Source organism: Aotus nancymaae, unplaced genomic scaffold, assembly GCF_030222135.1.
Source record: "Aotus nancymaae isolate 86718 unplaced genomic scaffold, 86718_ANA_hifiasm-v0.15.2.pri h1tg000067l, whole genome shotgun sequence".
Classification (NCBI taxonomy): Eukaryota; Metazoa; Chordata; class Mammalia; order Primates; family Aotidae; genus Aotus; species Aotus nancymaae.
Genome location: NW_026988482.1, coordinates 25,152,177 through 25,175,218, shown reverse-complemented (window position 1 = coordinate 25,175,218; position 23,042 = coordinate 25,152,177). Strand labels below are relative to the sequence as shown.

At 54.8% G+C, this 23,042-nt stretch overlaps 3 protein-coding genes across 7 annotated transcripts; all 3 read left to right on the top strand.

Moving 5' to 3' along the window:
* Nucleotides 1–91: 91 nt before the first annotated feature.
* ZMYND10 (zinc finger MYND-type containing 10) lies at nt 92–5,712 on the top strand. 4 transcript variants are annotated; one of them, XM_012467822.2, is made up of 12 exons: nt 92–1,717; nt 1,954–2,062; nt 2,978–3,094; nt 3,211–3,264; nt 3,384–3,521; nt 3,622–3,710; nt 3,810–3,910; nt 4,262–4,434; nt 4,692–4,817; nt 4,901–5,022; nt 5,133–5,258; nt 5,347–5,712. In XM_012467822.2, exons 1-12 carry the CDS (start codon nt 1,617–1,619, stop codon nt 5,420–5,422), a joined length of 1,332 nt encoding a protein of 443 aa, XP_012323245.2. In that variant the 5' UTR covers nt 92–1,616; the 3' UTR covers nt 5,423–5,712. The 4 variants fall into 4 exon arrangements, with proteins under 4 accessions (XP_012323245.2, XP_012323247.2, XP_012323246.2 ...); XM_012467824.2 differs by lacking the exon at nt 1,954–2,062 and having other exon boundaries at nt 1,630–1,717; XM_012467823.3 differs by lacking the exon at nt 92–1,717 and having other exon boundaries at nt 1,740–2,062; nt 5,205–5,258.
* Nucleotides 5,713–6,014: 302 nt separating this feature from the next.
* RASSF1 (Ras association domain family member 1) lies at nt 6,015–15,561 on the top strand. Of its 2 annotated transcripts, XM_012467819.2 has the most exons (6): nt 6,015–6,279; nt 8,610–8,716; nt 13,201–13,305; nt 13,528–13,825; nt 13,925–14,040; nt 14,621–15,561. In XM_012467819.2, exons 1-6 carry the CDS (start codon nt 6,030–6,032, stop codon nt 14,765–14,767), a joined length of 1,023 nt encoding a protein of 340 aa, XP_012323242.2. In that variant the 5' UTR covers nt 6,015–6,029; the 3' UTR covers nt 14,768–15,561. The 2 variants fall into 2 exon arrangements, with proteins under 2 accessions (XP_012323242.2, XP_012323243.2); XM_012467820.2 differs by lacking the exons at nt 6,015–6,279; nt 8,610–8,716 and adding an exon at nt 9,170–9,448.
* A 1,559-nt stretch (nt 15,562–17,120) lies between these two features.
* On the top strand, nt 17,121–20,451 carry TUSC2 (tumor suppressor 2, mitochondrial calcium regulator). Its single transcript, XM_012467818.2, has 3 exons — nt 17,121–17,396; nt 18,872–18,992; nt 19,167–20,451. Exons 1-3 carry the CDS (start codon nt 17,251–17,253, stop codon nt 19,230–19,232), a joined length of 333 nt encoding a protein of 110 aa, XP_012323241.1. The 5' UTR covers nt 17,121–17,250; the 3' UTR covers nt 19,233–20,451.
* The last annotated feature ends 2,591 nt before the right edge of the window (nt 20,452–23,042 follow it).

Here is a 23,042-nt window from a genome sequence, read left to right as displayed (position 1 = left end):
GATCCCATCACTGCATCCCAGCCTGGGTGACAAAGCAAGACCCTGTCTCAAATAATAATAATAAATAAACCTAGAAAGAAACAGATGTAGCATGACCCAGTGGCTCATGCCTATAATCCCAGCACTTTGGGAGACTGAGGTGGGCAGATCACCTGAGGTCAGAAGTTTGAGACCAGCCTGGCCAACATGGTGAAACCCCATCTTCACTAAAAAAATACAAAAAATTAGCCAGATTACTGCACACCTGTAATCCCAGCTACTCAGGAAGCTGAGGCAGAAGAGTCACTTGAACCCAGGAGGCAGAGGTTGCAGTGAGTCAAGATCATGCCACTGCACTCTAGCCTAGGTGACAGAGGAGACGCCATCGCAAAAAAAAAAAAAAAAAAAAAAAAAAAGATGTGATCAAGAATGAGTTGGGTTGGAAGCAGGGACTGCTCTGGATTAAATGGCCAAGAAAGGTCATCCAACGTGTAAACTGAGCCCTGAAGGAAGAGTATTCCAGGCACAGTGCAAAACCCTGAGGCAAAAACTTTGGAATGTATGAGGGAGATCAAGGGGAGCAAGGGGGAGAAGCAAAAATCCAAGTCCCAAGGTATGAGAGAGGGCAAGAAGTAGATCTTGCAGAGCTGCTAGTAAGCCGTGACGGACCTCGCATTTGGTGGGCCAGAAGTAGCTGCAGAGCCTCTCTCATGCCAGGGAATAATTGTACACTTTTTTTTTCTTTTTTTTTGAAACAGAGTGTCGTTTTGTCCTCCAGGCTGAAGTACAGTGGTGCAATCTCGCCTCACTGCAACCTCTGCCTCCTGGGCTCAAGCGATTCTCCTACCTCAGCCTCGCGAATAGCTGGGGCTACTGTGCCACCACACCTGGCTAATTTTTGTACTTTTAATAGAGACAGAGTTTCACCATGTTGCCCAGGCTGGTCTCGAACTTCTGACCTCAAGTGATCCGCCTGCCTCAGCCTCCCAAAGTGCTGGGATTACAGGCGTGAGCCACCGCTCCTGGCCTTTTAAAAAGAGGCTCCGGGCTGTTCATGAGGACCAAGCGTGGAAATAAGTCTAGAGAAAAGGCTGCCACAGTTATCCCATGACAGGTGATGACATTCTGGATGGAGAGAAGTCGTGCGCCCTGGCAGTAAGTATTTCGGGAGCGAACTAGTGGAGCCGGGACGCGAGAAATAGAGGAACCAGGAAGCCATAAAGAGGAGGAGGAGCAGCGGCAGGGTCAACATGCCGCAGCCGCAGGAAGAGCTGGTGGGGTCGGGGTTACCCCCATCCCTGTGCAGGCCGACTTGGCGTCCTAGGACAAAGTCCAGGCCACAAGAATCGGGAGAGACTCGTGGGTCACAGCCCGAGAAAGCTCTAGGAATCCAGATACTGTAGCGATTGGTAGCGGCTTAGGCGAGGCGGGGATTTAGGCGAGAGCTACCTCCAGGGGCGGGCCCAGGCCGCAATGCGCAGGCGCGGCGAACCCGTTTCCATGGCTGCGAGAACCCACGCTCCCCAACCGCCCTGTAACTGTCCGGTCCCAGACTTTGGCACCGTCGGGCATCGTCCCCGTGTGTTAGCATCTCCACCCCGACTGCTGCCCAGGATCCGCCGGACCCCGGCCTCGACATGGGAGACCTGGGAGACCTGGAGCTGCTGCTGCCCGGGGAAGCTGAAGTGCTGGTGCGGGGTCTGCGCAGCTTTCCGCTACGCGAGATGGGCTCCGAAGGGTGAGGCACCTGGGTCAGGCAGAGTCATGGGGTCATTGTCCTTGAGTGGGGGAGCTGGGGCCTGACATGGGTGGAGGGGCCTCCAAATGGGGAAACAGAGCGTTCCGAGACAGAGTATTATTGCTCCTGAGCCCCCTGTGGCCCCTCAGGATCAGGTTAGGTTTCAATAGGATCCAGCCCCCATCCTCACTCCTAATGCACACACGTGCACCACATGCACTTACCCTCTGGGGCAGGTGGAACCAGCAGCACGAGAACCTGGAGAAGCTGAACATGCAAGCCATACTTGATGCCACAGTCAGCCAGGGCGAGCCCATTCAGGAGCTGCTGGTCACCCATGGGAAGGTACCCCAAGGTCACGGGCAGGATTCCTGCCTTCCTCCATACCTCACCCACTCTACCCCTCAGGAATGACCTATGTGTTTTGCCCTCTGGACTGGTATACCTGTCCTCCCTGAAGGTGAAAGAGGAATGTGTTATGTTTCATTTTGTATCCCTATGGACAGGACTCTGGCACACCAGGCCAGGTGCAGAGCATGAGTTGAATAAGAAGAAAGTTGTGGGTCCTAGAACAGCTTAGGATTCGCGGGAAAGGCCCAAATGCTAAAGGCATCTGTGAATTGACTGTAAGGTTGGAGGGGAGGGGAGACAACTTAATTGGAAGTGGATCTTTGGCAGGGAAGGAAGCAGCCTTCCCAATATGAGAGAGGAGAGTTAGAAACCAGGGAGATGCCTGGCTGGAACATGGACCAGGGAGTATCGCCAGCAGATGACCTGAAATATCAATTCACACACACACACAAAAGAGTTCCTTTGCAAGAGAAAGGTGGAGCTCACTCCTAGGGGATAGGGTAGGAACAGGGCACTGTGAAGGGTCCTGAGTAAGAGTGAGGCCAAGGCACACAAGAGCTTTGGAGGACCAGAGGACAAGGACAAGAGGGAGGGCATGAGCAGAAGGGCTGGCTTGAATGCCTGAATCGGGGGACAGAGGATAAGGGTACAGGTGCAGGCAGGGCAAGGCAGTCTGGGGACTGGGCAGGAGCCAGTCACATAAGCATGGGGGACATCCACAGAGGTGTTGGCAGCAGCTGGAAATGAAGGTCCAAGTTGCAAAAGAGAAGTCAGGAAGGATACTCATGGGGTCTAGGAGAGTCTAGAGACCCAGCAGTGTTTGAGGAGATCTGGGCTGAGCTAAGCCAGGGATGGGAGGGTTGCCAGGCTAGGCCCATCTCACCCCTGTCCTTTCCCCCCACTTCAAAGATCCCAACGCTGGTGGAGGAGCTGATCGCAGTGGAGATGTGGAAGCAGAAGGTGTTCCCTGTGCTCTGCAGGGTGGAGGACTTCAAGCCTCAGAACACCTTCCCCATCTACATGGTGGTGAGCTGGCCCCTAGTTCATACCTCCTCCCACTCCTTCAGAGGTCTCTGGACCCAGGAGGAGAGCTGGTGGCCCCTATCCCTCCCTCAGGCCCTGTCCTTCTTTTTGTCTAACAGATATACCACGAGGCCTCCATCATCAACCTCTTGGAGACAGTGTTCTTCCACAAGGTGAGAGACTATCTCTGCCCATGGGCCACTGTTCCCTGTCAGGGCCTGGCAGGAAGGAAGGCTGCATCTGTGTGGGGAGGGCATCAGACACAGAAAGTTTTCCTCCCCGCTTCACCCAGGAGGTGTGTGAGTCAGCAGAAGATACTGTCTTGGACTTGGTAGACTACTGCCACCGTAAACTGACTCTGCTGGTGGCCCGGAGTGGCTGTGGTGGCCCCCCTGAGGAGGAGGGGTCCCAGGAGGACAACCCCATGCAGGTGGGTTGAGGTTCCCTGGGGTTGAGAAAGCCTAGGTCCGGGTTCCCCAAGGCCTGCGCAAGCAAGAGTGGCCCAGCGTAAACACTCTGTGGCCTCCCAGGAGCTGCAGAAGCAGGCAGAGTTGATGGAATTTGAGATTGCTCTGAAGGCCCTCTCAGTACTGCGCTACATCACAGACTGCGTGGACAGGTGGGCAGCCTGGCTGGGCCTGGGCCTACTGTGGAGGGCTGGAAGACTGGGCCTGTAGCCTGCCTCTGCTCACCTCCTTCCCAACATTCCTGCCCCTAGCCTCTCCCTCAGCACCTTGAGCTGCATGCTCAGCACACACAACCTGCCCTGCCTCCTGGTGGAACTGCTGGAGCATAGTCCCTGGAGCCGGCAGGAAGGAGGTAGGGTCCTCCCCCACCAGCCTAAGCCCCAGGCTACTGCTTCAGGATATCTTTTTGGTAAAGGGGGACAGCTTGCATGTATGAAGACAAACCCTGTCCCCAAGCCCACTGAGGATACCAGGATGCCTCAGCCAAGCTTGGCCTAGACCTGAGCTCTGCAGCAGGCCAGGCCCATGTGTCCACTACTGAGGCTCATCCTGCTCTGGGGTGAGCAGCACTATATCCTGTCCAAGTCCTGTGGCCCAGGTTCTCCCACCATTCCCAGGCAATGGTCAGTCTCCCAGGCCCCACAGCTGCCTCACTTGAAGAGAATGCAATGCCTGCATCCAGTGTGCTGGTTCCTCTCCCCAGGCAAGCTGCAGCAGTTCAACGGCAGCCGTTGGCATACTGTGGTCCCCTCAGAGCAGCAAAAGCTGAGCAAGTTGGATGGGCAAGTGTGGATCGCCCTGTACAACCTGCTGCTAAGCCCCGAGGCCCAGGCGCGCTACTGCCTCACAAGTTTTGCCAAGGGACACCTACTCAAGGTCGGACTCCCTCCACACCAGTCCGCACAGCCCTAGCACTACCCCTCCCCATCCTACCCCAACTGCGTCCCTGCTGTTTATCTTTGCCTACCCACCTCAGCCCCGGTACTCTTTTCAGTCCTTGGGCCTCAGGTGACACAGCAGCTAGTGGCACATGGGCCCCTACAGGCATGCTCAGCCCAACCCAGCCCCTTCCTTTTCCTTGGCCCCCTGGCCAGCACCTTCATCACACTGTCCTCCACTGGATGCCCTTGCAGCTTCAGGCCTTCCTCACAGACACGCTACTGGACCAGCTGCCCAACCTGGCCCACCTGCAGAGTTTCCTGGCCCACCTCGCCCTGGCTGAAACCCAGCCCCCTAAGAAGGACCTGGTGTTGGAACAGGTAGGCACTGGAAAGTTAGCTGCTCAGGGCCACTGTCCTACTTTACCAGCTCCTTCCTGCCACTCTCCACTTCTCTCCCCTAGATCCCAGAAATCTGGGAGCGGCTAGAGCGAGAGAACAGAGGCAAGTGGCGGGCAATTGCCAAGCACCAGGTCCAGCATGTGTTCAGCCCCTCAGAGCAAGACCTGCGGCTGCAGGCACAAAGGTAAGGTCTGTGGAACTGGCAGGGTGGGGTGGATAGGATGCAGGAGGCATGGATGTGGGCAGGGGTGCCTCCACCTTCCAGGGCTAGTCAGACCTTCCTGACTCCCCAAGGTGGGCTGAGACCTACAGGCTGGATGTGCTAGAGGCAGTAGCTCCAGAGCGGCCCTACTGTGTCTACTGCAGTGCAGAGGCTTCCAAGCGCTGCTCCCGATGCCGGAATGAGTGGTATTGCTCCAGGTGAGGATATCCTAGGACCTTGGACCCCTAAGCCCTACTCTCACATCCCCCACATGTGCTGCGATCCTCAGTACCCACCTGCCTGCAGGGAGTGCCAAGTCAAGCACTGGGAAAAGCATGGAAAGACTTGTGTCCTGGCAGCCCAGGGTGACAGAGCCAAATGAGGGCTGTCGTTGCTGAGGGTCGACCAACCCATGCCAAGGGAATCCACCCAGAACGCACCCCTGAATCTCAAGATCACGGGTCAGCCTCTGCCAGAGCCCCAGTCTCCGTGGTGGAGAGCAAAGCGGGCGGTACAGCTGCTGACCCATCCCCCTCCTCCCCTCCCCAAGGGAAGGCTCGAGACTTCCTGCCCCACCCTGTGGGTAGGCCAAGTGCATTGCCTCAGCAAACCGGGCCGGGAGGGCGAGGGCCGGATGTGGGGACCCTCTTCCTCTAGCACATAAAGCTGGCCTCCAGAAACACGGGTCCACGTGGTGTTTTGCGGTCGCCGGCGTCGTGGCCGTCGGGGGTTGGGGGTGAGGAGGGGACGAAGGAGGGAAGGAAGGGCCAGGCGGGGGATCTGTGAGAGCGCCCCCACCCCCGCCCAGCCCTGCCTTCGGGCCCCACAGTCCCCCCACCCAGGTTTCCATTGCGCGGCTCTCCTCAGCTCCTTCCCGCCCCGCCAGCCTAGATTCTGGGGGTGGCGCTGAAGTCGGGTCCGCCCTGCGGCCCCGCCCGGCCTGCGCTTGCTAGCGCCCAAAGCCAGCGAAGTCCCGGCCTGACCGGGCCATGTCGGCAGAGCCTGAGCTCATTGAGCTGCGAGAGCTGGCACCCACCGGGCGCGCCGGGCAGGGCCGCACCCGGCTGGAGCGTGCCAACGCGCTGCGCATCGCGCGGGGTACTGCGCGCAACCCTGCACGGCAGCTGGTCCCGGGCCGTGGCCACCGCTTCCAGCCCGCGGGGCCCGCCACGCACACGTGGTGCGACCTCTGCGGGGACTTCATCTGGGGCGTCGTGCGCAAGGGCCTGCAGTGCGCGCGTGAGTAGCGGCCCCGCGCGCCGACGAGAGCGGAAGGGGCAGCCAAGGGGCAGCGCCGTCGCCGCGGGTCAAGACGCGGCAGAGGGGGTCGGCGGGGACAGCTCCCGCGGACTTGGTCCGTTACTTTCGCCCCATCTCTGAAGAGTGTGCGAAAATGATTTATCCCTTTTCGCACTCTTCTCGTATCTGGGGCACAGATGGGCAGAGGTGGCTGCTTGTATGTAAAAATGTGCTGATTTCAAGTTTCTTTAAAATGCCTTGGCCCTTCTTGAGAAAGGGTTTGTGCCTACTGTCCTCTGAGTCCATCTTTCCAGGCTTGCCTCTTCCCAAAGATTCACTCACTGTGACCCCCGCTCCAGAACCTTTGGGGTGAAGGTACCCACCTATATGGGAGGGAGCCTGCAAAAAGTTAGAACCTTGGGTGGGCCCCCTGCAAGCAGGAGTTTTGTTGAGTCTTTATTTAGCAAACGCCCATTTCTGACCCAGTGAATCAGATGCTAAAATATGGAATACAGTCACACACCCAGCAGTCCTTCTGCACCCCTGGGAATCACTAGCAAGGCAAAAGTTGCTCTCCCATAGCTAGACACCAGCTGGAATCACCAGGGGCACTTTTACAGCCCTCTGACCCTCTATGCCTAGATCGCACCTCAGACCTGTTGAATCAACTGCTGGGAGTGGACCCTAGACATCAGCAAATTTTAAAAACTCCCCAAATTATTCTAACATTTAGGAACTTATGAATGGATGGTATCCCAGGTCTGTGTGTGCATGGAGACCCTCTTATCTGGTACAAGAGAATATCACAAATTCAGCTGGGGGAAGCACAAAATTGTGAAAGAATACAAAGAATGAACAAGGGGACGGCCGCGGTGGCTCACGTCTTTAATCCTAGCACTTTGGGAGGCCGGGGTGGATCACCTGAGGTCAAGAGTTCAAGACCAGCCTGGCCAACGTGGTGAAACCCCGTCTCTACTAAAAATACAAAAAATTATCTGGGCCCAGCTACTCAGGAGGCTGAGGCAGGAGAATCGTTTGAAGCCAGGTGGCGGAGGTTGCAGTGAGCTGAGATCGTGCCACTACACTCCAGCCTAGCGACAGAGACTCTGTCTCAAAAAAAAAGAACAAGGCTGGGATATTGTAGCGTTCTCAAAGAAAAATAAAGTGGCCATGGAGATTAAAAAAAAAAAAACAAAAAAAAAAAACAGGATGATTTGGATGTGTATCAGAAGTAGAAACAAAGGAGGAATCAAAGATAAGTTTAGGTTTTTGCCTCCAGTAACTAGGGGCATAGTGGCCATTTTTGCTGCAGTGAGGAAGCTAGGCAAGGGTCACAGTGAGGTGGAAGAAAGGGGAATTAAATTTTGGCCATGTTTACTTGAAACGTCCTTTAGACATCCTAGTGAAGGTACTGGCACAGAGGATCTAATCTAGGTCAGTGTTTCAGCTGTGGATCTGGGGCAGGTGAGTGTAGAGAGACCAGGCCAGCTATCAGGACTGAGCCCAAACATCACTGTGAGATCTGGAAGTTGAGTCAGACTCTGCAAAGGAGCTGAGCAGGAGCTGCAGGGGGATAGGAGGAAACCCGGGAGAGTGTGTCCCCTGGGAGTCAAAGGGAGCAAGCTTCAAATGATGCTGAGGAGGTGAGAATGGAGACTGGGACACTGGATTCCATTTGACAGTATGCAGATCGCTGAGGACCCTGTCCTGGGCAGTTTCCTGGAGGGAGAGGCAAGCCTGGCTGGAGTGGGTGGAGGAGAGAGTGAAGGCGGATTAGAATCTATAGAGACCAGTGTTTTGATCTGAGGGGAGTAGAGACAGATGACAACCAGAGGGAGGACGTAGGTTAAAGATGTTTGGTTTTGGCCGGGCGTAGTGGCTCACGCCTGTAATCCAAGTACTTTGGAGGCCAAGGCGAGCGGATCACCTGAGGTCGGGAGTTCAAGACCAGCCTGACCAACATGGTGAAACCCCGTCTTTATATATATCAAAAAAAAAAAAAAAAAAAAGTTTGGTTTTTCCCTCAAGTAAATGGGCAGAGGTGTTACACAGAAGTTGCAAATAAGGAAGGGGGAACCTCTGCGGGAGGCGATGAGATCCAACTGTTCAGCAGGCCTGGGTCCCTAACTGCCTTTGGCCTTCCGGCCGGTTTCCAGACGCCCAGGGTGACCAACATTAGAGTCCGCCTAACAGTGGGAGGTAACCCACTGAGATAGGCCGGGCCTCTGGAGCCTGGCGGGCAGCGGCCCTCTCCCTGGGGCTTCCCTTCAATCTCCGGGACAACTCCCCGAACTGGGGCTGCTCCGCCTCACGGCCAGGCCTCTCTGCAGATTGCAAGTTCACCTGCCACTACCGTTGCCGCGCGCTCGTCTGCCTGGACTGCTGCGGGCCCCGGGACCTGGGCTGGGAACCCGCGGTGGAGCGGGACACGAACGTGGTGAGCGCGGGACTGAGGGCGTATGGGCCGGGCGAGGAAGGGCAGGCCACAGCGCAGGCGTTTCCGAGGGCTGCCCGGTGCTGCGCGCAATGAGCGTTCTAATTGCCGATTTCCTAGCGGCAGAGAGAGGCTAATTCTGCGCGGGTGCTGGGAGGGGTGCCTGGATTGCCGGCTCGGCACGGACTCCGCAGGCTGCCTGCGGACCGCGGCCGAGGCGGGCCCAGGCTCCGCGCACGCGCAGTTCCCACACCTTCCGGCCCTAGCCTACCGCCAGCGGCGACTCTGGTGCGCCTGCGTAGACGCTGGCACCCGCCCCGTTTCCTGTAGGAGGTGGGGTCTGTAAGTGGAGCTGCCGGAGCGATGAGGTCATTCCTGGGGGCGAAGCGTGCGTGTCCCCGCCCCGACGTTCCTCCCCCAATGAGACAAGAGCTAGATCCCGGCGATCTACGTTTCAGTCTTAACGGTTGCGCTGGCCGGGGCGCACGCGCACACTAACACGCGTACACGCACGCATGCACGCACGCGACCGGGGCGGTGGTTGGCGGCTCCGGATGCTCGGGACTAGAGGGACGGGAAGGCAGGGCGATGGGCGAGGCGGAGACGCCTTCTTTCGAGATGACCTGGAGCAGCACGACAAGCAGTGGCTACTGCAGCCAAGAGGACTCTGACTCGGAGCTCGAGCAGTACTTCACCGCGCGAACCTCGTTAGCGCGCAGGCCGCGCCGGGACCAGGTGGGAGCCAGGGGGTACCGTCAAGGGGCGGGGGGCGGTCGCTGGAGCCCCGCCCTCCCCGGTGAGTTGCCGCATTCTGGGTCGGTGGGTAGCCCCACCCTCCAGGCTACGTGGCTCCCCGCGGGTCCTGGCCGAGGACTGGCCCGCGGAACCGTGTGTAAGACCCCGATTCCAGCGCCTCGATACTGGGTGCTGGGGCCCCCTTGGTTTCTGTCACCGACCAGTTGAACAGGGAAGGCAGCTGTGTGGCTTGTGGTAGAGGTGAGCCGGCCATTATCCAGTTATGACTAAAGCCGACCGAGCAGTCTGGACTAGCACCTCGATTTCCGCGTTCGGATGCTCCTGCCCCCTCCTTGGGGAGACTAGGGAGGAAGTGGAGAGGGAGGAGTCCTCTCCAGGAATTGAGAAGTATGTTTAGGAAAACTGAGAGGCAGAGGGAGATCTCTTTATGCACTCCTGGATGGAGCCAGCTGAGTCCTCACCTCTTGGCTGTTCTGGCTTGTCACCAGCTGCTAGATTGTGGAAGATTCCGATCCCTCCTCTAGGATGGATCTGGAGAAAGATTTGGGAATGGATAGGAAGGAAGTCTTGTTTTGGACCATAAGCATTCAGGAGCATTTTATCCACAAGAAGGGAGAAGGTTAGATTGTAAAATGCCTAAAGAGGTGGAAAGAGATCCAGCTTACTAACCCAGAACTGTAAGGTGTCTTGGAACCTCCTAGGTGTCCCCATTATCAGAGAGCTCTGTGCTAGGTGCCATGGGTGTAACCACCAGGCTCAGAGAACCAGGCCCGGGCACCAGGAGAGAGAAATAGGGACTGTGAAGCTTAGTATGCCCCGTTTCCTGTAGGAGGTGGGGTCTGTAAGTGGAGCTGGGGTCTATAAGGGGCAGCAATGGGGTGGAAATCCTTATTTAAGTAAAGAAAGTGGAGTTGTGGGTGATGCTTTAGATAAAATTTTACAAAATTTCTTACAAAGGGGTTGGTGCCCAGCACCCCAAAATCTCAGCCCATAGCTTGGATGCAAGGGTTGAGTGTAGATCCCTGGGCTTGTCTTCGTGTCACTCAGTCCTGAGCCATTTTCCACTGTGGAAAGGTGGGAAAACTAACCAATTGAAAAGGAGGGCTAGGCATGGTGGCACACACCTGTAATTCCAGCTACTCAGGAGGGTGAGGATTGCTTGAACCCGGGAGGCAAAGGTTGCAATGAGCTGAGATCATGCCACCGTACTCCAGCCTGAGCAACAGAGTAAGACTCTGTCTCAAAAAAAAAAAAATCAGTTTTTATGAACAGTGGTAAAGTGGAGGGTGGGTCCCTATGGTGCAGAAGGGAAATTCCATGGTCCTGCTGTGCATCCGACTGGCATGGCTGTTGAAATCCTCTTCCAGCAGGCAGCTTTGGAAACAGAAAAAGAAACTCTTCCTCCTTTAGGATCCTGGAAGGACTGTGCAGTGCCTCTAGTCCAAGTCCTTTGTTTTCTGAATGAAGATAGGGAGGTTCATCTCCAGAAGGGAAGGGGCTGGAAATGAGGTCACTACACACCAGCCCAGGGTTCCTGGATGATCCAGGAAGGGAAGAAGGAGCAATTTCTCATTCTTAGGTAGGAGCTCAGAGCAACACAAGAATAAGTTAGCACCATCCCTATGCCCTCCCTGTTCTGCAAACAGAATGATCTTCCTTCTTGCCCTGGCACTAGAGTGTGCCTGGTATTCCTCTTACCACTAGTACCCCTCCCATCTGGGTACCTGTTCCCATTGGTGCACTGAACAAATACATCCACTGCTTACTCACAGCTTGCAGCCCTCATTTTCCAGGGCCCACACCATTTGTTAACTAACCCAACAAGGTTGCCCACTGTCCCCAATAAGGTTTGTGCTGGGGTTTTCACTCCAATGCTCTCCTCCATCCAGGAGACCTTTGGATACTTGGGGAAGCAAATGAGCTTCAGTTCCACCCCTCCCGCTGTACCTTTTTCCTGTGAGGCCCTGGCCTCAGTTCTCAGCCCCACTTCCTTGCTAGCTGCAGAATAGCGGCGGGTTCTGGGTGAGGAGCATTCTGCTAAAAGGCCATGGGCTCCACCCTGCTCCCTCATCTGTCCTCTCCATTTGTCCCCATCAGATGGTTTAAGCAGCTTAGGGGGACTCCAAGGCGTAGTCAGGGAGAACCCTGGCTCTCCTGGGCTGGGCACAAAATCATTCTACAGGAAACCTTGTGGGAATTCTTCTGGGACAAAATATTGGTCAGTGCTGAATTCAGCTGTGTCTGTGACACTCCCATTCTAACTAGGGCCTATCTGACGTCAACAGGAAGTAAAGCTGATGCTGTGGGCCCAGGGAGTCTGAGAGAAGAAAGTCAGTTCAGAGCCCTGGCTGCCCTGTCCCACACTCCACTCTTCTGGCAAGAATCCAGTCCCTAGATGAGGTGGGGAGTGAGTGGTGGAGTTAAAAATCTTTGGGCCGGGGACGGTGGCTCATGCCTGTAATCCCAGCACTTTGGGAGGCCAAGGTGGGTGGATCACTTGAGGTCAGGAGTTTGAGACTAGCCTGGCCAACATGGTAAAACCCCATCTCTGCTAAAAATACAAAAATTAGCTGTAATCCCAGCTACTCGGGAGGCTGAGGCAGGAGAATCACTTGAACCTGGGAAATGGAGGTTGTAGTGAGCCAAGATCACGCCCACCACACTCCAGCCCGGGTGACAGGGCAAGATTTCGTCTCAAAAAAAGAAAAAAATCTTTGGACGAAATCTCCAGACAGCACGGACAAGTGCAGAAACCCACGAGGAAGCTATCTAGACCCAAGCCTTTTGTGCAGCTTGGGTCAAGGTTAAACGTCATGTCACAGTGATTTTTCTCACTATGTATGAGACATGGAGAGCTGACTCCAAGTACTACTGCTCTGCCCACTGGTGGCTGGACTACTGATGTGCACCACTCTCCACTCCTCTCACCCTGCAGTTGGTCATGGCCCTGTGCTGGGGCAGAGGAGAAAAATGGGCTGCCTTCTTTAGGACAAACCTTCACTCCAGCTCAACTAGGGTGCTGTGATCAGAATGTATAGTTGAGGTGTGATTTTGCTTTATTCTTTGTTGTTTTTGTTTTTTGTTTTTTGAAGCAGGATCTCACTCAATTGCCCAGGCTGGGGTGCAGTGACACAAAAATAGCTCACTGTAGCCACAATCTCCCAGGCTCAAAAGATCCTCTTACCTCAGCCTCCTGACTAGTTGGGACTACAGGCACATGCCACCACATCTGGCTAATTTTTTTTCTTTTTTTTTTTTTTTAGTAGAGATGAGGTCTTGCTATGTTGCCCAAGCTGGTCTCAAACTCCTGAGGATCATCAAGTGATCCTCCTACCTTGGCCTCCCAAAGTGCTGGGATTGCAGATGTAAGCCACTACACCCAGCCTGATTTTACTTTAAATGAGAGTCCCTCCTTAGAGTCCCTCAGCTGTTCCTGGCCCCTGGCCATGCACCTTCAGTTGCCCTTGCTTCTGTGGTATCCTTAGGGCTACATTGAGTGCTGAGGCACTAGGCAGGTAGCAGAGAGAAGCCAAATGATTCTGCCTTTGCCTTATCTACTCACAGTGTGCAAAACCAGAAGCAGTAGTAGGTTCAGGGCGGGCACCAGCTGGGCAGCTATGTATATGTACATCAGTAACGGAGCCAAAGGCAGTCAGTTTCCAAGGACTGCCCCAGAGGCCATTTTTCAGAGTTCCTCAAGGGCCCTTTGTCCATTCTGGCCCATCTTGCAGGACGAGCCTGTGGAGTGGGAGACACCTGACCTTTCTCAAGCTGAGATTGAGAAGAAGATCAAGGAGTACAATGGCCAGATCAATAGCAACCTCTTCATGAGCTTGGTGAGTTGACTGCTCAGGAAGGGGGTGTGGAGAGGAGGTACCCAGCTGTGTGCCTGATACCCAGAGGGTCACAACTGAGGTATTCTTGGGTGGTGATACCTCAAGCAGTAATTACCAAGCAGTAAATTAGTACATACCCAGCCTAGCCTCAGGAAGACAGAACCCTAGTGCTTCATCTCACCTGGAACCTACTGTCAAGGTTTGGTTTCTCTATTTATTTAGAACAAGGACGGCTCTTACACAGGCTTCATCAAGGTTCAGCTGAAACTGGTGCGCCCTGTCTCAGTGCCCTCCAGCAAGAAGCCGCCCTCCTTGCAGGATGCCCGGCAGGGCCCAGGACGGAGTGCAAGTGTCAGGCGCCGCACTTCCTTTTACCTGCCCAAGGATACTGTCAAGCACCTGCATGTGCTGTCACGCACAAGGGCACGTGAGGTCATTGAGGCCCTGCTGCGAAAGTTCTTGGTGGTGGATGACCCCCGCAAGTTTGCACTTTTTGAGCGGGCTGAGCGTCACAGCCAAGGTGGGCTTCCTACCCCACCCTGCCCCATGTGAGGGTATGTACCATGCATGCAGGGACTGAGCAGCTGGCCTGTCTCTGATCATTACTTCCCCTTCACAGTGTACTTGCGGAAGCTGTCAGATGATGAGCAGCCGCTGCGGCTGCGGCTCCTGGCAGGACCCAGTGACAAGGCCCTGAGCTTTGTCCTGAAGGAAAATGACTCTGGGGAGGTGAACGTGAGTACATAGTTCTCCTTAGTTTCTTGGTTGTACTAGACGGGGCTGATGGACTGTAGCTACAGTAAGACTTGGAGGAGGAATTGTGCTGGAGGACAAGCCTTGCAAAGCAGTTTTAGGAGTGTATAGGTATTGTAACTAAAGCGAAGGCTTTCAGACCACTCATGCCAAAGCATAGGGTTGTCCCGAGAGGCCAGGAAGAATTGTCTTGGTGCTTTGATCTTTCCTGGTGTGGAAAATCTTCTGAAGATGCAGGAGTCCATCTAATGACATGAAGGGGCCCCTTCAGGCATTAGACTTTTTACCTGGAAGCTGTGGAGTGGAATTAGACCCAGAATGTGCCTGACCTATCCACAGGGAACATCTGATTTGGTTGCCTCATTAAGGTGACCGTTTTGTAGGACCCATCTTCCATAAACTGCTGTCACAGATCCTAGCAGAGCTCATTCAGCCAGGAGCCTGACATCAGAAAGCCCAGTCCTAGCTCGTGTGAACATGAGGTGCTAGTCTTCTCTGAGGAGGGTCTGCTGGCTTGGCCATCCCTTCTGTAGCCTGTATATTCCCCTTTACCCCCTTGCAGTGGGACGCCTTCAGCATGCCTGAACTACATAACTTCCTGCGTATCCTGCAGCGGGAGGAAGAGGCGCACCTCCGCCAGATCCTGCAGAAGTATTCCTATTGCCGCCAGAAGATCCAAGAGGCCCTGCACGCCTGCCCCCTGGGATGACCTCTTGTACCCCCCAGGTGGAAGGCGGAGAGCAGGCAGCGCCAAGAGCGTGCTGTGTGAGTGTGACAGGGCCAGTGGGACCTGTGGAATGAGTGTGCATGGAGGCCCTCCTCTGCTGGGGGAATGAGCCCAGAGAACAGCGAAGGAGTTTGCCCCCTTTGTCCACCTGTGGATGTAGCTGGGTATGGCTCTGCACCCCTCTGCCCCTCTGTACTGGGCGTTGGTGGGCCAGGGCTACCCTGGGAAGCTGCTGCAGGCTTGGAGCAGGAGTGGAGCAGACAGAAGTCTCCTCAATTTGTATCTCAGAAGTGAGAATCTTGGAGACCCTACAAACAGAACAGGGTCATGTTTGCAGGGGTGAGGGCCCTCGTCTATGGGGAAAGGTTTTGGATCTTGAATGTGGTCTCAGGATATCCTTATCAGAGCTAAGGGTGGGTCCTCACAATAAGGCAGGCATTGAGAAAGAGTCTTGGTTTCTCTCTACAGTGCCAACTCCTCACACACCCCGAGGTCAGGGAGTGCTGGCTCACAGTGCAGCAAGTGCCTTAATGCCTCATAGGTGGAGGATATCCCTGGGCCAGGGTCTGTGTGAATGTGGGCCCTGGCCCAGGTTCACACCTCGTTTGCTAATCAAAGCCAGGGTCTCTCCCTCAGGTATTTCTCATGAAGTGCGTGAATGTATGTAATGTGTGGTGGCCTCAGCTGAATGGCTCCTGTGGGGAAAGGGGTCGGGGTGACAGTCATCATCAGGGCCTGGGGCCTGAGAGAATTGGCTGAATAAAGTTTTAAAGATCCTCCTGCTGTTGGACTCTTTTTTTACATATAAAGTATAGTAGAGATGGGAGTCTCTCTGTTGCCTAGGCTCCTGCCAACTTGGCCTCCTGAAGTGTTGGTATTACAGGTGTGAGTCACCGTGTCCAGCCTGGACTCTCTATTATAGGCACACAGCTGCAGTTGCCCCTGATGCTGCTGGAAGTTGCCAAGGGTGATGGACAGGCCCACAGGTTCTTGCAAAGTCACCATGGACCAACTTGTGAAAAAGATGTATCCATATATAGTTGGTCATCACTCAGCTCCCTGAGGCTCAGGTTGTGGTGGGGACAAGAATGGACTACAGTTAGAACTTAGGGAAACTGGCCTGGGCATGATGGCTCACACCTGTAATCCCAGCACTTTGAGTGGCCTAAGCAGGTGGATCACTTGAGGCCAGGAGTTTGAGGCCAGCCTGGCCAACATGGTAAAACCCCATCTCTACCAAAATACAAAATAATTTAGCCGGGCATGGTGGTGGGCACCTCTAGTCCCAGCTACTCGGGAGGCTGAGGCAGGAGAATTGCTTGAACCCGGCAGGCGAAAGTTGCAGTGAATGGAGATCACAGCACTGCACTCCAGCCTGGTCAATAGAGCAAGACTGGGTCTCAAAAAAAAAAGGCCGGGCACAGTGGCTCACACCTGTAATCCCAGCACTTTGGGAGGCCAGGGTGGATCACCTGAGGTCGGGGGTTTTCAAGACCAGCCAGACCAATATGGTGAAATCCCGTCTCTACTAAAAATTATATTAAAAAAAAAAAAAAAAAAAAGCCGGGCATGGTGGGGGTGCCTGTAATCCCAGCTACTCGGGAGGCTGAGGCCGGAGAATCGCTTGAACCTGGGAGGTGGAGGCTGCAGTGAGCCAAGATCGTGCCACTGCACTCCATCCTGGGCAACAAGAGGGAAACTCCATCTCAAAAAAAAAAAAAAAAAAAAACCAACGCACACACCACGCTCTGGGAGAAGCTGTGGCATAACCCCTTCACCAAATACTGAGCTACCATCGCGGACCAGACACTGCTCATGGCACCAAGGGCTGTTAACAATTCTTGCTTTCATTAGGCATGCACTCGCTGGGTTTGAAAACACAATTCGAAGTTCTTCAGACCTGAATGTAACGATATGAATTTGGCCAGTTAATTTTCCTTCGACTTGGTTACTTCACATAAGCGTGGCAATGACAAAAATACAGCTGTGAAAATAGAACCCAGATGGACACCCAGCGGTCGGCCCTGAGGCCCTGAAGTGCTGGTTTGAGGATTGGTGGTTGAGAAGGCCTGCTAGGCCTGAACTCAAGTGTTGGAGGACGTCGGAGCTGCCATATGCACCCATGAGACTGGGAGGACTCACGACCACCACTCTCCTCGGTGGGAGCTGTCCCAGCTTGTCAGAGCGCTGCTTGCTGGGACCTGAGATCTCGCAACGCTTGCTGGGTTGCACAGCATCTCAGGACGACCATTGGTCCCACTCCATGGACCGACTAGAGCAACAGCCAATCAGAGGCGGCAGCGTGCGGAAACGGAAGTGAGGTTTCCGTGGAGACAGCCGAACCTGCAGAAGGCGGTGGCGGCGGCGGCGGCACCTGTGAGCAGCTGCTGGGGCAGGGTATGGTGGCTCCGACTGCGCTGTAAGCAGAGCGGCCGCAGGGCCAGCCATGCGCCGGCGGCCCTGACATGGGCGCCAGCGGCTCCAAAGCCCGGGGCCTGTGGCCCTTCACCTCGGCGGCCGGGGGCGGCGGCTCAGAGGCAGCAGGCGCTGAGCAAGCTTTGGTGCGGCCTCGGGGCCGAGCTGTGCCCCCCTTCGTATTCACGCGCCGCGGGTAAGGGCATGGGTTCCACCCTAGGTGGGAGGGACAGGCGGTGCCAGGCGGCCCGCGCCACGGGGGAACTTCCACTGCTGTACCCCACTACAGCGGAGCGAGGACTACCCCCATATTTTGAGCCCCCATTGGAGATAGGGGGGGAGAAAGCCGGGGAGTGGGCTCCAGGCGGCTTGGCCACTATGAAGGTCTCTCTAGAGAAGAGTGGGCCTGAGGCTTGTCACTGGGCCGCCCTTCCGCACGGTAAAGCTAAGCTACGGCCCCGTGAGACCTCAGGACCTCTTCTTTTCATCGCTTCCGTCTCAGTCTGCATACTAAAGGCTCCTAGCCTTTTCCCCTCAGTTCTTCCAAGGGTATAATGACCTTCTGTTTAGGCTGCTTTTCCTGACAGTAGTGAGGTTGAGCCTCTGAGGGTAGTGGCTGGGAAAGCAGGGATAGGCCCCAGTATTGGCAGTGAGCCTGAGGAGAAAAGACACTCACCCAGTTATGTTCTCCAGATATAGAGCGCTGATCTACCCACCCAATACCCACCCCAGTCTCCCAGGGGCCCAGACAAGAGTACCAGATTGGCTTAGCCCTAGTGGACTCCTGGAGATGGGTGTTTCCCATGCTGGAGATTTGGCTGTAGACAACAGGAAGACCCAACAGTGGCAATTCACCAGCCACTTGGGGCATGGGGTTGGGGAGACACTGCCTTCATCTCTTTGGGCTCCTTCCTAGCTTAGGCATCTGCTATCTCAGTCTTTGACACTGGGCCAACAGCATCTTCTAGAGTGAGACCAACATGCCCAGGCCACAGCCCTGCCCACTCTTGAAGTCCTGGGTGAAGGCAAAGGCCTCATATTAGAATAGCTGCCCTTTCTGAACAAATCAGTGATGAGAACTGGCCTTGGTGGCTGCCTGGATAGTGTGCTCTAATGTGGCCTCTCTTCTTGGGGGTCTGACATAGTAGCACTGCCCACCCATCACCCCACTTCCCACTTTCTTCTAGTAGACTCCAAGCCCCAGGCAAAGGATTCTCCAGGCAGGCCAGACACGGTGGCTTACGCCTGTAATCCTAGCACTTTGGGAGGCCAAGGCGGGTGGATTGCCTGAGTTCAGGAGTTCAAGACCAGCCAGGGCAACATGGCAAAACCCCTTCTCTACTAAAATACAAAAAATTAGCAGGGTGTGGTGGTGGTGCATGCCTGTAGTCCTAGCTACTTGGGAGGCTGAGGCACAAGAATTGCTTGACCCCAGGAGGCAGAGGTTGCAGTGAGCCGAGATCCTGACACTGCACTCCAGCCTGGGCAACAGAGTAAGACTTTGTCTCCAAAAAATACAAATTTATTTAAAAAAAGGATTCTCCAGGCATGTTATTCTCTTTTCTTCACACTTGGGGATGGGAAGACCACAGACTTCCCTGAGGTCTGTGACATTTGCCATGCCCAGGTTTGGGGCTCCAGCCCAGCCTGTTCCCATCTCCCTCTACACAGCTCCATGTTCTATGATGAGGATGGGGATCTGGCTCACGAGTTCTATGAGGAGACAATCGTCACTAAGAACGGGCAGAAACGGGCCAAGCTGAGGCGAGTGCATAAGAATCTGATTCCTCAGGTGAGGGGCTGGACAGTGGTCACAGAGCCTACACTAAGCGTGTGGAGGCAGACCCAGATGGGATCTGTTGTCGTGGTGGGGGCTCTTGGGGCAGGAGGGATCTGGGAGGAACAAGAAAGCTTCCTGAAGTAGAGGCCCTAACCTGACCCTCACTAGCTTCTGTTTCTATGGCAGGGCATCGTGAAGCTGGATCCCCCCCGCATCCACGTGGATTTTCCTGTGATCCTCTATGAGGTGTGAGCCTGGGAGGTGGCAGACAGAAGCACCCCCTGCCCCAGCAAGAAACTCCCAGGCTCGAGGTGTGGCTTCCATTGAGGAGCCCCAGGCTGGGACCACAACCCTGAATAAACTCCGTTGGCCCATAACCTTCAGCTGTGAGCGGGTCAGTCCCACAGTATTGGTTGGGTGTTGGTTTGTGTGTGGACAAGAGGTGGTTGGTGGCTGGTGAAGGCTAATGGCAGAGTTAGCACCCCACTCTCCCCAGCCACCCCTGCAAGAAGCATGGCAGGGCATATACCAGTCAGGAATGCCCAGTATCTGGTTCCTTGCCTGGTCTGCTTTCCAAGTTTGCCTGGGGCCTAGCCCTGCTAGAGGCTACAGCACTTTAAAAGCAAGGTCTGCCTTCTTCCAGCCCCTAGGCTGTGGGCACTGTCCTTTCTTTCACTTCCCTTTTGACCCCCTAGTCAGAGCATTTCAGCCATTTGCTACCTCGATTCCTCCTGTGTTGGACAGAGGCTGGGGGCAGTACCAGCCTGATTCTTCCCACCTACCTGCCATTTGTTCCCGCCTTCAGATGGATGGACAGTTTGCTGGCTATTGATAGGAGTGGGGACCAGGTGGGGGCTTCTCCCTCTACCCAGGGCAGGGCTGATCCCCCTACTGCAACTAGTTGTTGCCCCTGCCACACACCCCCACTTGAGGAGTTGAGAGGGTGCAGGCCGGGGTCAGGACAGGCTGCGGATGCTTGTGCCTATGGGGAGTTACTCCAACCCACCTATTCTGTCTAATCCCTCATGCCTTTGCACCAAGTCCTCCACCCCACCCCCAATTGGAGGGGACTGTTCACCACCTTGTGGTAAGGGACAACACCCTAAGGCTGGTGCCAGTAGTTATGAGTAGCCTACCACCCCTTCCCTTATAGTAACCGCCCCCCGCCCCCCCGCCCCCCCACCCCGGCCTTCAGGATCAGTCAGGGGAAAGTACTGGAGCCCCTGGGTAGGGAAAGAAAGGAGGGAAAACCATAAAAGGAATACTTATAATGTGAAGGTTTGTAAATAGTCCATGATGATGTCGTGGCAGAGTCTGATTTCTATATAGAGGTGACTTTTTTTTTTTTTAAATACTGTGTCAGCACTGTGCTTCTAGAGAGTGGGAAATGGCTTGGGGAGGGTGGCCCCCAGGCTAGGAAGACTGTTGTGTTCTTTGTTCAATTTCAATAAAATGATTTGTAGATCCTGCACTTGAGAGTGGCATCCTATGGGGCTGTGACACCCAGTGTCTAGACTACTACCTGGGCTCAATAGGTAGGCCTGACTCAAGACTCTGGCAGGCCCCCTAAGGCCAAGCAAAGCCCAGGGGTAAGCCTGAGCCCAGCCTGTGGCTGTCCCAGCTGTGGCCAGCAGGTGGCTGTGTGTTCACACAGACCTCACTGCAGGCCCCCTCCGGATTGGGCTGGGAGGGCACTCACTTACCTGTTGTGTTCAATGTGGTGGTGACCCTTGGAATCAGAAAGCCCTGGGATACTTCACTAAGGATTGGCCCCACCTGCCTGACCTAAGGTGAGAGAGTATGACCCCAGATAGTTCTAGAATATCAGTCCTAGCTGCAGCATTGCCAGCTGACCCTAAGTGAAGTCATGGCCTGAGCCCCATGGACCTCAAAGGCCCAGCTTTAATGGACAGCACCCAGATAGGTGTCCCCACACCCTTGGCCTACTTCCAGGCTTGGTACCCCAAACTCAAGTGCCTCCTCTGAGGCCTGCCTGTGGACACCATGGGAGAATGAGCTCAGGCTTCTGTTTCAGCAAGTAAGGCTCAGCCCACCAATATTGCCCCTGCTCTCTGTTGCCTCCATCTTCTCACCACCTGCAGCCTGCCCACTGTGGTCATTCTGCCTGCACTTCTCAGGGACTGCTATGAGGCAGATTCTCTGCTAGGCTTAGCCTTTGACTATCAGCCCAACTATCAGTTGGGGAGAGTTCAGGGACAGGCTTCTGAGTGTAGGGAGCTGGCCTCCCAGGCTTTGAACTTGTTAAGCCCGGAGCAGGATCACCATATCCAGCCTGGACTTGCAGTTCTGTGGGGTGTAGGGCTGAGGGCCTCACAGGGTCATGGGGTGAGCTTTATGCTGTGCTGAGGCGCAGGATCCGAGAAAGACAGGACACAGAAGTACAAAGAAAATGCAGCTGGGCTTGGGGGGCCACGCCACCTATGAGTGGAGTCAGGTGAGGTCCCGAATGTCCAGAAGCATGAGTATTTATTGTGTATAGGTTAGGGGGCAGGGCAGTGAGTGAAATCATCTTTAAGGATAGTGATAGGGTCGTGAGCAATAAAACATGGGGTCCACCCCCATTAGGTCACCTAGGCCAGGAGGTGGACAGTGCACAGCAAGGGGCCTGTTCCCATGAAGGCAAGGGTCGTGTGCAGTAAGGGTCCACCCCCATTAGGTCACCGAGGCTTGAAGGTGGGCCGTGCGCAGTGAAGAGGGTGCGGTGTGCAATACTTTTATCTATGGGCAAACTACTTCTAAGAAGATTTATAGGAGGATGCTTTAAGTCACATAGCAGTGACAGAGCTCTCAAGGTTACCGCCACCTTCTGGCAGCTTCCAATGGGTTCTATGGGAAGATGCTTTTCACGCAGCACAGTAGCAAGAGCTGATAAAGTTCACAGTCACCAAGGTGGATTGCCGGTCTGAGGGCAGCCTTCCACAAGAACTGGAGCAAGGTCCTACAACTCCTTTATCAGGAGGAGTGGCTCTTGCCCCAAGTCTGCCATACAACAGGTATCTTTACGATACTGAACGCTGCCGCCTAGGCCATGGATTCTTGTCCTGGTATAACTGTTTTACCCTTAAATCATGCTCTGCACTGTGTCTGCTCTAGGCATTCCTCCGATTATAAGCTGCTTATTCCTTAATTCATGCTCTGTACTGTGTCCACTCTAGGCATTCCTCCGATTATGAACTAAGATATAGGTTTATATGTAGGGAAATATTCTTTAGGCACTCATACTATCAACTATTGTATGATTATATAGAGAGGATTATATAAAGGGATTCTTCAAGCCCTAATTCTATAAACTAATATATGACTATAAAAGGAAATAGCTGAGTAGTAACACTATAAATTGAGATATTCCTCAGGTCCTAACTGTGCCAGAGTTCTGCTTAGCTCTTATTCCTCGGTGCCTATATTGGGAGGTTACCCACAGTGGGGTGCCTCCCTATACCCCTCATAGGAGGCCAAACGAGGCCCTGTCATCCTTCATGGTCCCCCTCTACTGGCTGTTCAATGCCAGGGCTCTCCCATCCCAGATAGCATCCTATCTCCTACCACCACTGTCCCAGCCTGGGGGAACTCCCTGTGCTGGGCCTGCCCAGCTGACCCCAAAGCTGGAAACAATGGAGGTCAGGCAGCACTTCCCCACTCTCTCTCACTGGGCTGTGCTCATTTCCTTCCTGCTGACTGCCTGAGGAAGTGTCCCTGCCCTAGGACAGTCTGGCCTAGCCTTTGTTTCCCCAGGGATCTCCACCCATGGTGCTTCCAAGGCCTCTGACCCCTGTGAAGCCAGTGCAGTGGCACAGGGACACTGCACCTTCCCCTACCATGTCTTGGACTCCTTGGTCCTCAGGGCCAGACCCCAGGGTATTCACCTACCCCTCACACAGCCTTCTCTTGGGGGAGAGGCTCCTGGGCATTGGGCCATTGGGTTGCTGAGGGGTTGGCTCTGGGTGATTTGAGGGTAGGCTGACTTGGCTTCACCCCTGGAGAGGTCTGCTGGAACCTTGCTGCAGTCCTCCCTAGGGCCAGCCACAGGAACATCCCTCCTAG

Excerpts from the sequence above, each read along its gene's own strand:
- ZMYND10 (XM_012467821.2), top strand. The coding sequence starts at position 1,784 with ATGGGTGGAGGGGCCTCCAAATGGGGAAACAGAGCGTTCCGAGACAGA. Across the intron at positions 3,522-3,621 it reads AGGAGGACAACCCCATGCAG|GAGCTGCAGAAGCAGGCAGA; the intron begins GTGGGTTGAGGT and ends GTGGCCTCCCAG. Across the intron at positions 5,259-5,346 it reads AATGAGTGGTATTGCTCCAG|GGAGTGCCAAGTCAAGCACT; the intron begins GTGAGGATATCC and ends ACCTGCCTGCAG.
- RASSF1 (XM_012467819.2), top strand. The coding sequence starts at position 6,030 with ATGTCGGCAGAGCCTGAGCTCATTGAGCTGCGAGAGCTGGCACCCACC. Across the intron at positions 13,826-13,924 it reads GGCTGAGCGTCACAGCCAAG|TGTACTTGCGGAAGCTGTCA; the intron begins GTGGGCTTCCTA and ends TCCCCTTCACAG. Across the intron at positions 14,041-14,620 it reads ATGACTCTGGGGAGGTGAAC|TGGGACGCCTTCAGCATGCC; the intron begins GTGAGTACATAG and ends ACCCCCTTGCAG.
- TUSC2 (XM_012467818.2), top strand. The coding sequence starts at position 17,251 with ATGGGCGCCAGCGGCTCCAAAGCCCGGGGCCTGTGGCCCTTCACCTCG. Across the intron at positions 17,397-18,871 it reads TTCGTATTCACGCGCCGCGG|CTCCATGTTCTATGATGAGG; the intron begins GTAAGGGCATGG and ends CCCTCTACACAG. Across the intron at positions 18,993-19,166 it reads ATAAGAATCTGATTCCTCAG|GGCATCGTGAAGCTGGATCC; the intron begins GTGAGGGGCTGG and ends TTTCTATGGCAG.